General features: G+C 42.0%; 1 protein-coding gene across 3 annotated transcripts in view; it reads left to right on the top strand.

The window, feature by feature from the left end:
* Positions 1-15,147, top strand: part of LOC110506546 (NEDD4 E3 ubiquitin protein ligase) — a 41,124-nt gene that overhangs the window by 13,986 nt on the left and 11,991 nt on the right. For 2 of the 3 annotated variants that reach the window (XM_021586248.2, XM_036963407.1), the window contains 6 exons: positions 239-292; positions 12,262-12,312; positions 12,784-12,845; positions 13,239-13,335; positions 13,921-14,084; positions 14,243-14,363. In XM_021586248.2, coding sequence (XP_021441923.2) covers positions 239-292; positions 12,262-12,312; positions 12,784-12,845; positions 13,239-13,335; positions 13,921-14,084; positions 14,243-14,363 — 549 coding nt within the window. Of the gene's footprint in view, positions 1-238; positions 293-6,450; positions 8,422-12,261; positions 12,313-12,783; positions 12,846-13,238; positions 13,336-13,920; positions 14,085-14,242; positions 14,364-15,147 lie in introns of those variants that run through there. The other variant, XM_021586247.2, reaches the window with a different exon arrangement.

Here is a 15,147-nt window from a genome sequence, read left to right on the forward strand (position 1 = left end):
GATGTTTAGAGGGTACACCCAATTCTAAAGAAACATTCCATTTGAACTTAGAAACCAATAGTAAACAGGTCAAGTTCTATACCTAATGAAGGTAAACGATTGTTTGTGTTGTTGTGATTGACAGATACTGGGGTTCTTCGGACTATACCATGTTGGGGAAATTAAGTAGGGGTTGTTGTTGATTTAATTTGTTGATGTTCTTTGACCCATTTATTGATGTCGATCTTTTCTCTTTCAGGTTCATCCCAGGAAGCATCGGCTGTTGCTGGAGGTGTTCGATGAGAATCGTCTGGTAAGTCATTACGATATTCCTTCAGTATGTCCAGGCCTGTTGTTTTGACACTGCCACCACCGCTGCTGACTCACTTTACTGGAAGTGGAAATGATCTTGAAGGCACAGACATAGTGATTGTTATTATAATCCTGTACATATGTTTTACCGTTTAGCACTTTATGCATCTAGTCCCCCTATTTGGAGGTTCATAAGTATTTGGACAAATTCACCTATGTGTATTAAACTAATCCGAGGTTAAGTATTTGGTCCCATATTCCTAGCACGCAATGTTAAAATCAAGCTTGTGACTCTACAAGCTTGTTGGATGCATTTGCAGTTTGTTTTGTTTGTGTTTCAGATTATGTTGTTCCCAATAGAAATGAATGGTAAATAATGTGTTATCATTTTGAAGTCACTTTTATTGTAAATAAGAATAGAACATGTTTCTGAACACTTCTACATCAACCCCTTACACTCGTGGAAATTGGCCTATATGGATAGGGCCAAATTGAAATGAAGAACAATGAAAAGCATTTGCATGACCATGTTAGCAATTGAAAGAGAACACTTTTGAGATTATGGGGAAATGATCAAGCCAAAGGTGAGGACACAACAGTTCACCTGACACAAGACTGAATCCAAACATTACACTGTTGATTTTATGTGCATTTTACATTTACTGTACATTTTTCACAGCCTTTTTCAATAACGAAAATCTGAAAATACTCTGGATACATTCAGTAACATAATAAGAATATTCATTGGCATTTTGGAGTAGGTGCAAGATATAAAAAAAATATTACAAGGGTTGAGTGAGAGGTCAGAGTGGTGTTTCCAAGTGGCCACACGCCACTCCAAACTGTGCACAGTTCCTAAGTCACTTCAATGCACTTTTATGATATAGTTGAAGGAACCCTTAACTATAAGGTCCTTTTTTGAGCTCTCCTGGATTTGCCATTGAGGAACTGAAGCAAGCCCACTTGTACTTTTTTCTGTGGAACACAGCCCTGTGTCCCAACCATCATACATTACTGTTGTATACGCGATCAAAAAACTTTCCATTTATAAATCGCAATCTGGGACAGAGGGCATCATTTGAAGGCAGATTCTATTGCCAACATGGCTAGCTAAGTTATAAAATATGATCTTAGTGTTAGGCTTTCAAAAGGCACTTCAGAAGTTGAATGCATTTAAGTGCGTGTTCTGCTGCAAATTTTCTTCACAATACGACAAACACTCTCATTGTGTCCAGGACAACCCAGGGTATAACACATGTCATCCTGTAACTGTGGATCAAACATAATAACATAAACGTTGATAATGTAAATGACATGAGTTTTCAGATATGGACATGTGAAGTGCACATTTGGACTGTTGAGTGTGTGGTTTGCTTCTATAACATCAACGTGGTATTCATTATGATCCTCAAGGGTTCAACTTTCAGAACACATCGACTCCTGATTTACAGCATTATCCTCACTCAGACAACAAATGTGCAAAAGTAGACCAATTACTGGGAGGGACGGGGGCATCTTGTCTCGTGCAGCCCTGTGAACTGTAAAAGCTGAGCTCTGATGTCATGTCTAGCATGTTACTGTACAGCCACTGGTTTCCAATTTTGGTGCTTGTCAATTACAAAATCTGCCATTTTCAACATGTGGAAAGGGTTATTCTGGATGAATAAATCGTGAATGAGAAAGTTACAAAGGCATAAATATAATACCACCCCCCCCCCCAAAAGTATGTATTGGGGGTATGATGTTTGGGCCTCTAACGTTCTCACTCATCATTATTCATGATTCATTCATGATTATCCATAATCGTGGTAGCATCCACATTAGTACTGAAGTGTTCGGAAACATATTATTTTCTTATTTACAATGAAAGTGACTCCAGAATGACACACTACATTGTTTACCATTCATTTCTATTGGGAACAACAATCTGAAACACAACCAAAACAAATTACAAATGCATCCAACAAGTTTGAAGAGTCACAAGTGTGATGTAGTCATTGCGTGCTAGGAATATGGGAACATATATTACACTTTTCACTAATTTAATACAGAAGTGAATTTGTCCAAATACTTGACACCTTAAAATGGGGGGACAAGATATATGAAGTGCTTTAATTTCTAAACGGTAAAATGGATATGTATGAAAATAACCTCAAATGAAAGGTAACATTTTGTGCTCTTGCCTCAAATTAAACATTTGAGCTCAAATCCAAAATGCTGGAGTACAGAGCCAAATGAAAAGTGTCAGCTTCACTGTCCAAATAAGTACGTAGGGGAGTGTAAATGTGGTGAGTTATCACTTGATTCATTCTGACAATGGTCAGAATAACTTTTACTCCACGAATAGGCCTAGTTTATATTCAAGTACGCCAACACTGAGTAGGCCTACCTGTTTGTATTGCTACCTTCCATGTGTATTTGGCTTTCATTTGGTTATTTCTGGTCTCTGTAATTGTCACATCGACATATTTTGAATGACCCAGTTACCTCTATTTCATGAGGTCTACTAACCAGCATCAAGCAGTGAATGCCAGTTGTACGTATGACCTACAATACATAAAGGCTGGTATGTTTGTGTGCATGTTGCTGCCTCAGTCACATTTAGTCTAGATGTAGGTTGTTAACACTGACCTATGTTTTAACTTGTGATGAATACTATTATACCTTTATAGCAATTTGTCTCCATTAAATCCAGGTATTGGAAATAGAATATCCCCTTGGGTCTTATTAAGAGTGAAAGGTAGGCTATTTGGTTCTGAATACATTAAAGTAACTCAAGTATGACCAAGCAGTGATTTGTTTTAGTAGTGTTATGGTTTGCCAACGGCCACATAGCTCAACTGCTGACTGAGACCCAGGATGGTCTCCCTTTTAGTTCTAAGTGTGGAAAATTGTGCATACATGGGGCCTCGTCCAAACTTTAGACACGCCATGTAGGCCTGACTCAGACTTTCAGACTTTGTAAATTATAATTCATTGATATCAATAGATTTGCGCAGATCTTAACATACTGTACATGGGCGGCAGGGTAGCCTAGTGGTTAGTGTTGGACGGTTGAAAGTTCAAACCCCCGAGCTGACAAGGTGCAAATCTGTCGTACTGCCCCTGAACAGGCAGTTAACCCACTGTTCCTAGGCCGTCATTGAAAATAAGAATTTGTTCTTAACTGACTTGCCTAGTTAAATAAAGGTAAAATAAATGTATACAATATATCAGTGTTGATACTAGAGGTCGACCGATTAGTCGGAATGGTCGATTAATTAGGGCCGATTTCAAGTTTTCATGGCAATCTGAAATAGGTATTTTTGGACACCGATTTGGGCGTTAAAAAAATTAATAAAAAAATACACATTTAATCTTGATTTTAACTAGGCAAGTCAGTTAAGAACACATTCTTGTTTTCAATGACAGCCTAGGAACAGTGTGTTAACTGCCTCGTTCAGGGGCAGCTCGGGGGGGAATTCAATCTTGCAACCTTACAGTTAACTAGTCCAACACTCTAAGGAGACTGCCTGTTACGCGAATGCAGTAAGCAAAGGTAAGTTGCTAGCTAGCATTAAACTTATCTTATAAAAAACAATCAATCCATCAATCATAATCACTAGTTATCTACACATGATTGATGATATTACTAGTTTATCTAGTGTGTCCTGTGTTGCATATAATCGATGCGGTGCGTATCGTTGCTCCAATGTGTACCTAACCATAAAATCAATACACAGAAGTATATATTTTTAAACCTGCATATTTAGCTAAAAGAAATCCAGGTTAGCAGGCAATATTAACCAGGTGAAATTGTGTCACTTCTCTTGCGTTCATTGCACGCAGAGTCAGTGTATATGCAACAGTTTGGGCCACCTAATTTGTCAGAATTTTACGTAATTATGACAGAACATTGAAGGTTGTGCAATGTAACAGGAGTATTTAGACTTATGGATGCCACCCGTTAGATAAAATACGGAACGGTTCCGTATTTCACTGAAAGAATAAACGTTTTGTTTTCGAGGTGATAGTTTGCGGATTCGACCATATTAATGACCTACGGCTCGTATTTCTGTGTGTTATCATGTTATAACTAAGTCTATAATTTGATAGAGCAGTCTGACTGAGCGATGGTAGGCACCAGTAAGCTCATAAGCATTCATTCAAACAGCACTTATGTGCGTTTGCCAGCAGCTGTTTGACTTCAAGCCTATCAACTCCCAAGATTAGGCTCGTGTAACCAATGTGAAATGGCTAGCTAGTTAGCGGGGTGCGAGCTAATAGCGTTTCAAACGTCACTCGCTCTTGGAGTTGGAGTGGTTGTTCCCCTTGCTCTGCATGGGTAACGCTGCTTCGAGGGTGGCTGTTGTTGTTGTGTTCCTGGTTCGAGCCCAGGTAGGAGCGAGGAGAGGGACGGAAGCTATACTGTTACACTGGCAATACTAAAGTGCCTATAAGAACATCCAATAGTCAAAAGTTAATGATATACAAATGGTATAGAGAGAAATAGTCCTATAATTCCTATAATAACTACAACCTAAAACTTCTTACCTTGGAATATTGAAGACTCATGTTAAAAGGAACCACCAGCTTTCATATGTTCTCATGTTCTGAGCAAGGAACGTAAACGTTAGCTTTCTTACGTGGCACATATTGCACTTTTACTTTCTTCTCCAACACTTTGTTTTTGCATTATTTAAACCAAATTGAACATGTTTCATTATTTATTTGAGGCTAAATTGATTTTATTGATGTTATATTAAGTTAAAATAAGTGTTAATTCAGTATTGTTGTAATTGTCATTATTACAATTAAATAAAAAAATTGTCAGATTTAATCGGTATCGGCTTTTTTGAGTCCTCCAATAATCGGTATCGGCGTTGAAAAATCATAATCGGTCGACCTCTAGTTGATACTTTAGTGGCTCCTGATACCCCCATGCCCATCGGGTTGTTGTGGGAATAGTCACTGTGGTGCAACGTGGGCACCCTGACTGCGTCAGTCTCAACTGGTGAGTCATTATCACGTCCAGCCTGTGCCACTTTCATAGCATTACAGTATGGAACTGACCTGCTGCAGGCCAGGCTGACAGTAATGCCCCAGAATAGCCCCAGCCTCATACAATAGCTTTTGGTTGATATGGAGTGAAATGTCAATGACAGCATATTAAATTAAACCAGCTACTGTACATGAGGTGTCGAATGACAGGTGATGCCGCATATATCCCTTTGTGTTTCAAAGCTGCTTTATACATGAATTTAAGCTCTCTATAGTTGCCTAGTTTTGTGCCGAGCTACTGTAGGAGTGAAGTTTGTTTGTAGTAGGTATGAATGTTTAAACGTTAAAATGAAGTTGGGATCGAACATGTTAAGAAAAATCGCCAGCCGGTAAGCACATTTTTATTTATTTTTTTCCTCCCACAAAATTCAAATCACAGTGCAGTTACCACAAAACATATTACTTTCTGTAGACAGTAGGCTATAAAGGCCTGGGGAAAGTTAGGAAGAGTCGAGCTTTATTCATTTTTATTGTTTTAACGGAAAGTTACATGTTTTTCATTTGTCACATCCCTAGTTTCTAGATAATTTTTTTATTACATTTTCCAGCCCTTTGTTCTTTTTCAGTTCTTCGTTTTTGTACAGTGCCATCAGCTGAAGCTTTCATGTCTTTATCTGCGCTTCAAAGTGCTGCCGAGGGACTCAAGCATTCAGTTATTGAGCTTGCTGACTTTTGCAGTTTAACTACCAGTATCTTCCCTACATATTTCCCCGGCCACGGTGGTTTCCCAGTATGGATGCTATTCGTTTTTCTGCACCTTACATGTGGAACAATCTCAAACACCCTGAAATTGGGGGAATTGGTTCCTCTAGGGCTTTTTAGACTGCTGTTAGGGGACCCTTCATTATAATGAACTTATTTGTATTTTATGATTGCATTGTGTGTATGGTTTTGTGTGTATGATTGTGTGGATTCGTTTTTTATGATGAATGTGTATATTGTGCTTTTTTGTATAAATATGTATATTTTTATCTACAGGGCTCATCTGTCAAAATAGTGATACAAAAAAGTGTGTGTGTATTAGGACACCCATTCCTCAGTTTCATATAGAATTATGCTGAAACTCATTCCTCTTGATTTCCTGTAATTCTATACCAGTGGGTAAAAATATGTGTGGGGGCACAGCGCAGAAGAAACATTAGAAGCATAGCTGCTGCTGGGAGCCAGTAGCAGCAGAGTCTTGAGTGAGTGGCCTGAAACAGAAATGAACAGTTCTCCAGTCTGAGATGCAGAAGAGACTCCTGTGTTCTTGTTTCTAGTGAGGCGACCAGGAGGAGTGGGGCTTTTGGAAGAGGCAGGGGGGTGTCGGACACGGTCTGTCTATATTTCAGAAGGCACAGTTGCAACAAGGCTGAGGTTTGGCTGGAATGGGAGTACTGCCCTTTAAAGCCTTGGTGCAGCTCTCTGTGACTGGGTTGAGTTCAGTTCCATAAAGAGGCAGACCACTGGGGTTACTTCAGTCTGAGGGGCTTGTGCGTTTGGGTCGTGGCTCCACAGAAGAGTGCCTGACCTCCCCTGACTACTAGCCTTACAGAGCAGCCCTGAGAGGAATGTAGATTGTCACCAGAGCTATTTTGGCTATGTGCAGCCGCTAATGATTGTAATCACAGAGCAGAACGTGACTCGGAGAAGTTTTTCCTCCCCAGCAGGTCTCTTGCCATGCCACGCTCACTACTGTCTCCCAGAGATTAGAGCGTTAGACGAATGGCACGTCGGCTCCGCTTGCACTTTGCATCAAGAAGAAGCAACACGGATCCTCTGTCAGAGAGACTGAGCAGCCATGGTGAGGAGAGCGGTCTCTGTGTGTCAACCCGCAGCCCCGCAGAGATCCTAGCGCACAGCTCTGTCCAAATGAAGGTGATTCCAGGGAAGCTAGCCTTGGCTTTGCCTCCCCTGTCCCCGGAATACGGTAATTTACAGCGCTACTCATCCGTATTTATACCCAAGGTGAACACCGTCAGCAAGAAGAGTACTCTGCAGATCTCCCTGCAGCCCCGTGGCAAGCTGAATGGAGAGCTGGAGAACAGCACTGAGGGCGGGGAGCCAGGGGTCTGCGAGGTGGGAGCAGGCATTGGCTCAGACGGGGTATCCTGTAGCAGCAGCACGGCCAGCGATGCAGGCTACTGCAGCAGCAGCAGCATCTTTGAGCCAGAGTTCCCAGATCAGCGTAGGGCATCCCATGAGAGAAGTCTGCCCCGTAGGAAAGCCAGGGTCCCGCTGAGACGCTGCTCATCCCTGGTTATATTTCCAAGGAGCCCCTGTAATACACCACCAGCCTCCCCGGTCAGCCCTGTGGCACTACCCGCCCTGCCTCTAGCCAGGGGCTCCTACCAGACTTCTCACCAGCTCCAGTTGTCCCCCAGTGAGCCCCCGCAAGAGGACGAGACGGGGACCTCAAAAGCGTCCATCGCCACGGCGATGAACGGCCTGCGACTCTCTAGGAGCAGCTTTCCGTCAGCGGAGTTCAGAGACGCTAGGCCCATGGTGCATTTTAACATTCCCCTTCCAGATAAACCTAAAGACAAAATGGAGGAGTGTGAGAAGACTGACCACTCGGCTACCTTAGACAGACCGTGTCGCGACAAGGCCGACCTATCGGCAAATTTAGACCAACACTCCAGTGTGCTACTGCACTTTGCCCACCAGCGACCAATGTCTGGGAAGGCATCTAGAAACAGAACAACAGTCAATGTTGAATGTCCTGAATCTCCAACCAAGGCCCCTCAGTCGAAGGGTGAATGTGGCCCTCGCCACATTAAGCTGTTTCGCAGCACCTCTGCTTGCTTTCTCCCCTCAACTAAACTTTCAGAGAGGAGCCACATTGCCGGACTCGCAGACAATGGAAATGGACAGGAAATGCCTGAGGAAAACCATTGTCATCACACCTTACAAAGGAGCTTTTCTCTGGAAGTCCCCTACCATAATACTGGTATTTCATGTCACGTTACCAACCAAAAACTATCTAACTCTCCACATGTGCACATCCATGTGTCCCACGGATCTGGGGCAAGGGTCTCTAGCCCTGTCATTGATATAAACACTAACCACAAAAGGGATCACATGCAAAAGAGCCCTGCAAGAAAGACCACGGTGAGTTTTTTCCTTCACTGGGTGGGGTAGGATAGGAGCTTAGCAAGGCTGAGAATAGAGAGAAATTAGGCCTATGCTTTGGCCAAATGTAGTAGAACGGATGGTACATTTATTGGTTAAATTATAGAATTGATGTTTCAACTGTGTAGTGTGATAGCGTATTGGCTCATTGTGGTTGGTCTGTATTTGAACCATTTCACTTCTAACCTCAATAAATAGAGATTGTGGTATTCATGTTGTACTTGTTATGTTCGTCACCCATAAGATGGCGTATCTGAAATGCTCCATTAGATTCCATTTGAAATATGTTGTGCTGTTTAGTAAAGCAGTAAACCTACTCTCTGAGAGATGGCTAAGAGTTTGTGTGTAACCTTCAGTGATGTCCATTTGATAATGCTACCTCCTTAATTGCTCAGTGCTCAGTCTGTACCCTACATGTTGCTCTGTTTACTCAGCCTTTGGGCTCCCTGCGAGCAAGCAGGAGCAAAGTTCAGTAACTGAGAAGACAGCTACAGCTAAGTCATGCGATTAACAAGCCCAATGTGGACAAACATTCAAAGGTATTCAGTTGTATAACAGTAAACCATTAACATACTTGCACCCAGCTAAAAGAGAAAGAAAAGAAAGCCTCCCTCTTGCGATACTTGTCTGCGGCGGCCTTGTGTTTCTGTACACACGTGCTTTGGTTAAGAGGGGTTCTCTGTTTTTATTATTCTATTAATGCTTTGAGTAATCAGTTTAAGTATTTACCCCTGACTAAATTTAGTTGTGGGAAAAGCAGGGCCCCCCCCTCTCGCTATAAATAAAGCTCCTCTGAAATATTCCCCCCGACTCCAGATAGTCTGGCCCGCTGTTGCACTGGCCAGCCCTATGAATTCAAATTGAACAACGTAATACTAGAGTAGCGCTCATTTATGCCAGCCGTCCGCAGGCCTGGGGATCATGTTATGAAGGTAGAGGGTGTTTGGAGACGGAGCCTTTTACAGTAAAAGGATGGTGTGTTCCCTTCCTCGCGGGTCCCCCTGCTAGACCGTGTTTGTAAAGCATCATGTGTCAGTCCTTCTCCCCCTCTATCACTCATGTTCCCTTGCTCCCTCTCCCTCTTTGCATTTAGCAGCTTGTCAAGTAAGACCTGCACCAGCAATTAGCCAAAGAGCTATCTTTATAACAGCTGAACTCTTATATAATCTCATTTAGGACATGAGACCCTCCGCTGCATACCTCTTGCTTAAGCCCAGCAGGTCATAAGCATCTGTGCTCCTGTTTTATGACTTATTTTAATCCAGTGATAGACTCTAAGTGAAGCTCCTCTGGAAACATAATCTGAATAACAGTTGCAAGACATGTTTATTACATTTATTCCACAGGACACTTTTGTTGACATTTTTGACTGGTATATTCTACTTTTATTAGCTCCAACAGTACTGTTGCCAGGCAATGGCTTGTGCTATTTAAAAAGGGCTGACTGATACCATATGTTCCTGTATTTTGACACTGTTAGTCTCAAAGTAAGAGTTATCTCTGATGTAGGGAAAACTAGACTCAAAACGCTGGTGTATGTGTAGCCTGTCAGTGGAGCGTGAAGAGAAGGTAGACAAAAGCGTGCTGCCAGAATTAGCCACGCGGTGAGAGCTTTGGAGTCAGAGGCGAGCCCTCATGGCCTCCACTGTGGGTACATCTCCTCCCTCCTTACTTACTTTCTCTCTGTCTCTCTGTCTTTCCCACTCTCTTCTTCCCTCTGCCTCTCTGTGTTCCTTGCCTATTTCTTGTGAGCTGACCAGATGCCTTTTGGACATTGACAAGGCTAAGCACCATCTTGATATGAGCCCTGATACTTCACTGAGCCTGATAAAGTGACCATTTCTCCTGATCAGTCGATACACCTTAACCCCTATTTGGCTGTTTAAAGGGCAAAAGAGTAGCAGCCCCAGAATCATGATCAGCAGTTCAGTGTTGTGGCCAAACACAGAGGATAAACAAGACACCAAGCATGAGAATGAGGAGAATGAGATGAATGACAGTCTCGTAATGTAAACATTGAATCTCCCTAATCATGACGATCAGTCCCCAGGCAGTGAAGTTTTTTTTTTCATGCTCGTTTTTTGCATCACATCTGAGTGTTGTCCTGGCTGATGCAAGAATGACCTGCTTTTCCTTCCAAGGTCGTGTAAAGATACTGTACAGTAGCTGGCAAACACTGTTTTCCAAGACCAAGCTGGTTAGCTACAGTAATCAGACTATCGATAATGAATAACAGGTGACCGAATGCGTTGTTCCCTCTAATTTTTGCAGCACTGAGCAAATTTAAGGTCTGCTGAGAGCAAACTTCAATGTTGTGAAAATTCTGTGCAACTTCCTTTGTGAACACTGAGGTTGTACACCCTTTAATTTACTATTTTAATAGTGACCAGGTAGGCTACTGTGACGATTTGATAATAATCTAGCCCTACCAGAGGGGCCTACCATAAAAAATACTGAAGAAAATGCATCACATAACATTTTAACATGGAAATAGCGGTTCTATCATTCAGCCTACAGAAGCAGCCAATGTGTAGTGTTCAATGTAGGCCTACATTCCTTGAGACTTTTGAAAAAAACATGCAAGCTTGGCATTAACCTGTTTATCCATTTGTCCTTCAGATGAGGTGACTGAACATTTTGTTTGATGCAAGAAACCACTTTACAAAATAAAATATATTATTATCCCCATACCGTTATTATAGAGAATCAGACAAATTATCCTACCCTCTGCCTATTAGCTACTTAGCTTATTCAAGCCTTTTTTTAAATACAACACTGGCCATTTAGGACACAAAAAAAGCTCTTTCCCTAACTCGCTTTTCAAAGATGGCTAGAAATGTTCACATTTTGTGTTCTTGTAGGATGCAATCACTCCCACATTTCTGACTACAAATTAGCTATAAATTGGCTAATAAATCACTAACTAGCAAAGAATATGACCAAATGTACACACGTGGCTACATGTAGCTCTCGCTTTGATCTCAAAACAAGTGCATAATAATCGTTCATGCTGTAAAACAGTCCAGTTCAAAGTGAATGGCACAAATCCGTATATGGCAATGGTTGATTTGCATATAGGCCTACTGCAGCTCTGATTTGGTTATGGCGCACGTAGAGTGCAGGCCTGAGTCGTGCCTGCCAATGCAATAGAAATCCTACTCCGATGTGCTCTGCCAACAAAATCTCTTGCGTAGTTAGTTTTGCATAATAATTCTTGCATAATTCATTTTATTTTGTTATGTTGCATTGAAAGTGGCTATTGCATTGATTCAAAATGCACACAGAGACGTACAAATGCTATCCATGAGTTCATCTGACTCTGAGGAAGTGGATAAAGGGCTTCATTGCTAGAATCCTGACGTTTCCCTTTAACTAGATATCATTTTTCCAGATAGGGTCCCCAGCATTTTCTGATGTCAATTTGGGGTTGTGTGCAGTGGCATTTTTTGGAACACCTTGTCTAATAGAAATATGTGTATAATGTGCCAATGAATACATTTACAACTAAATCATCCATGAGGGCTGATGGCACGTGCTGTAAAGGTGGCTGTATCATGGAAAATGATTATCTATCTTGGCTAGTCGTGTGTGTGTGTGTGTGTGTGTGTGTGTTGTGACTCATACCTTTTGCACTTGAGAGGTAGGTAGGTGTGTGTGACTCATACCTTTTGCACTTGAGAGGTAGGTAGGTGTGTGTGTGCGTGCGTGCGAGCCGGCAAACATGCCGATACATTGTAACCACTCCCTTTTTTGTTGGACTGACTCATGAATGACTACTGTACATGACTCCCCATTACAATCTCTTATATCCTTCCGCAGACACGTGATGACTTTCTGGGGCAGGTGGACGTGCCATTACACCAGATACCGGTGAGTCAAGTGCAAGGAAATTGTTTACTTGCATAATGTATGTGGAAACCAATTCTCCTAAATCAACATGTTTCCAATCCCACGTCTAAAGGTGTAGGCTATTCTGTGCTGTTTGGTGTTCCATGTTCTCCTTTAGATATAATTTGTTGGAGATCTGTACACTTTACATAGTTATCTTCACCCATGAACTCTTCATAAGCGCACTCATGTAAACATACCCCTCATGTCAGAGTCCGTTCCACAACGTTGTCCATAGTTATGGAAATGCAGTCCTCCATGTTTGTTACTTTTTCCTACCTTTTAGATGGCATTTACAGTAGACCTATTGTACATCTGTCCACTGTCTATACAGGACTTGTTTACTGTTCATATATTATACAGTTACTGCATGCGTAGATGTTATACAGCAAATATCTTTATAGAGCATTTCAACTGGTTTTTAAATACTTTTATTTTTATTTATTTTTTCAGACAGAAAATCCTAACATTGAAAGGCCATACACATTCAAGGATTTTCTACTTCACCCGAGAAGGTTGGCATTATTTCATGATTATTCAAGCTGCTTATCCTTCCTGGTTTAACATGGATTTACTTTGTGACATTCTTATCACATTCAGCCTCTTGGCATTGCATAAATTAATTTGAATAATATCTTGAGTTCCATTCCAGTGAGTTTGCCTAACATTCAATAACCTTATTTCCTGAGGTGTATAAATTAAGCTCAAATAGCTACATGAGGTACATATTGATTTTACCTCGGAGAAAGCTCAATTTCATGTTTGAGTCCGTCACAATGATAAATTGTTCGAATGACATTTATTGTGTATTTGATATACCTAAGAGGCTCACATTACTCTGATTTAGAAAGTGCACTGTTTTCCATGTCATTTTTTTTGTGAAGTGTTTACTTTTTGTTTTGATGTAGTCACAAATCCAGGGTCAAGGGTCATCTCCGTCTGAAGATGACCTACCTACCCAAAAACAACTCAGAGGATGCTGCAGAACAGACTGAAGACATGGATGTAAGACCGCCACCCACCCAACCAACCTGCCCCCTGTCCTCCTGCCCTCTGTCCCCCTTGACCCCCTGATATTGAATATTCCCACGCAGTCACCCCCCTCCTCCTTTGATTAGACTGTGTCTAATCTACGTGCCTTGGCTGTTGCTCAGCCGGCGTGCTTCAGTATATACATGTAACAGCATATTGGTGCTCAGAGCCAGGAGAAAAGACACTAGGCTTGTTTTACCAATGTCAAGCCAAGCTGGCTGATTGCCTGCCATCTCCCTCCTGATGTAGTTTTGATAAAACCAGCCTGTCATCATTCTTGAACATGCTTAATGTAAGCAGTGGCTAGGAACACCATGTCCAAAAGGCCAATCTATATTTGTCTCACCATGGGTCCATGGCCTTTGATGAATATGCCGACATCTTCCTTAGAATGATTTGAAGCCACACTTCAATAAATTACAAGTCCCTATGATTGCCACTGAATTTTCTGAGTAGTGGCCAAGACCTTGTTTGACTTGAACAAACGTATGTAGAGGATTTGGGCAATGTTGACATCTGCATGTGCCGTGTTGTGTAACAGTTGTTTTTGTTGTGCAGCCTAGCTGGGAGTTTCTAGAGGGCCAGGACATGTCTGGTCCCAGGCACAACCACCTGCTGCCTGCAATGCCCCCTGGCTGGGAGGAGAGGCAGGACAACCTGGGCAGGACCTACTATGTCAACCACGAAACCAGGACGACACAGTGGCACAGGCCCATAGTACAGTAAGTCTGGGGTTCTCCTGTCATGTCCTTTTATTTTGACAGCTTGAACTTAATCTAGCACTATTTCAACACAATGGTAGTATTGGAATACACTAACACCTGGTTGTTCAAGAGATGAAAAGTTGACTCTGAGTATGTATGTGTGTTTCCCTGTGTAGAGACAGCCAGGTGGAGGCAGAGCAAAGGCAGAACATCCACATGGAGGCCCAGCACGCCTTCACCGCCCGCAGGCAGATCTCCGACCAAGAAGACTCCAACGACAGACACGAGTCTCCTGAGGTAACTTTCAAGTCAATCGAAGTTCAATTAATGTATTGAAAAATTCACATTAAAGTTAAATGACACTTTAAATTCATAAATGGAATTACAGTTATTCTCCTGAATTTGATATTGAAATGGAGACGAGACTCTATTATATCCTTTTGCGGTCTCTGGTACGATTATGAAACAACTGTACGTGGTGTGCAGTCCAACTATACGACCTATCTAAGGTATATAGGCCCGGACCTAAACTCAGCAAAAAAAGAAAAGTCCCTTTTTCAGGACCCTATCTTTCAAAGATAATTCGTAAAAATCCAATAACTTCACAGATCTTCATTGTAAAGTGTTTAAACACAGTTTCCCATGCTTGTTCAATGAACCACAAACAATTAATGAACATGCACCTGTGGAATGGCCGTTAAAACACTAACAGCTTACAAATTAAGGTCACAGTTATGAAAACTTAGGACACTAAAGAGACCTTTGTACTGACTCTGAAAAACACCAAAAGAAAGATGCCCACGGTCCCTGCTCATCTGTGTGAACGTGCCTTAGGCATAATGCAAAGAGGCATGAGGACTGTAGATGTGGCCAGGGCAATAAATTGCAATGTTTGTACTGTGAGACGCCTAAGAGAGAGCTACAGGGAGACCGGACGGACAGTCGCAATGGCAGACCGTGTGTAACAACACCTGCACAGGATTGGTACATCCAAACATCACACCTGCGGGACAGGTACAGGATGGCAACAACATCTGCCCGAGTTACACCAGGAAAGCACAATCACTCCATCAGTGCTCAG

Source organism: Oncorhynchus mykiss, chromosome 26 (assembly GCF_013265735.2).
Source record: "Oncorhynchus mykiss isolate Arlee chromosome 26, USDA_OmykA_1.1, whole genome shotgun sequence".
In the NCBI taxonomy this organism is placed as follows: domain Eukaryota; kingdom Metazoa; phylum Chordata; class Actinopteri; order Salmoniformes; family Salmonidae; genus Oncorhynchus; species Oncorhynchus mykiss.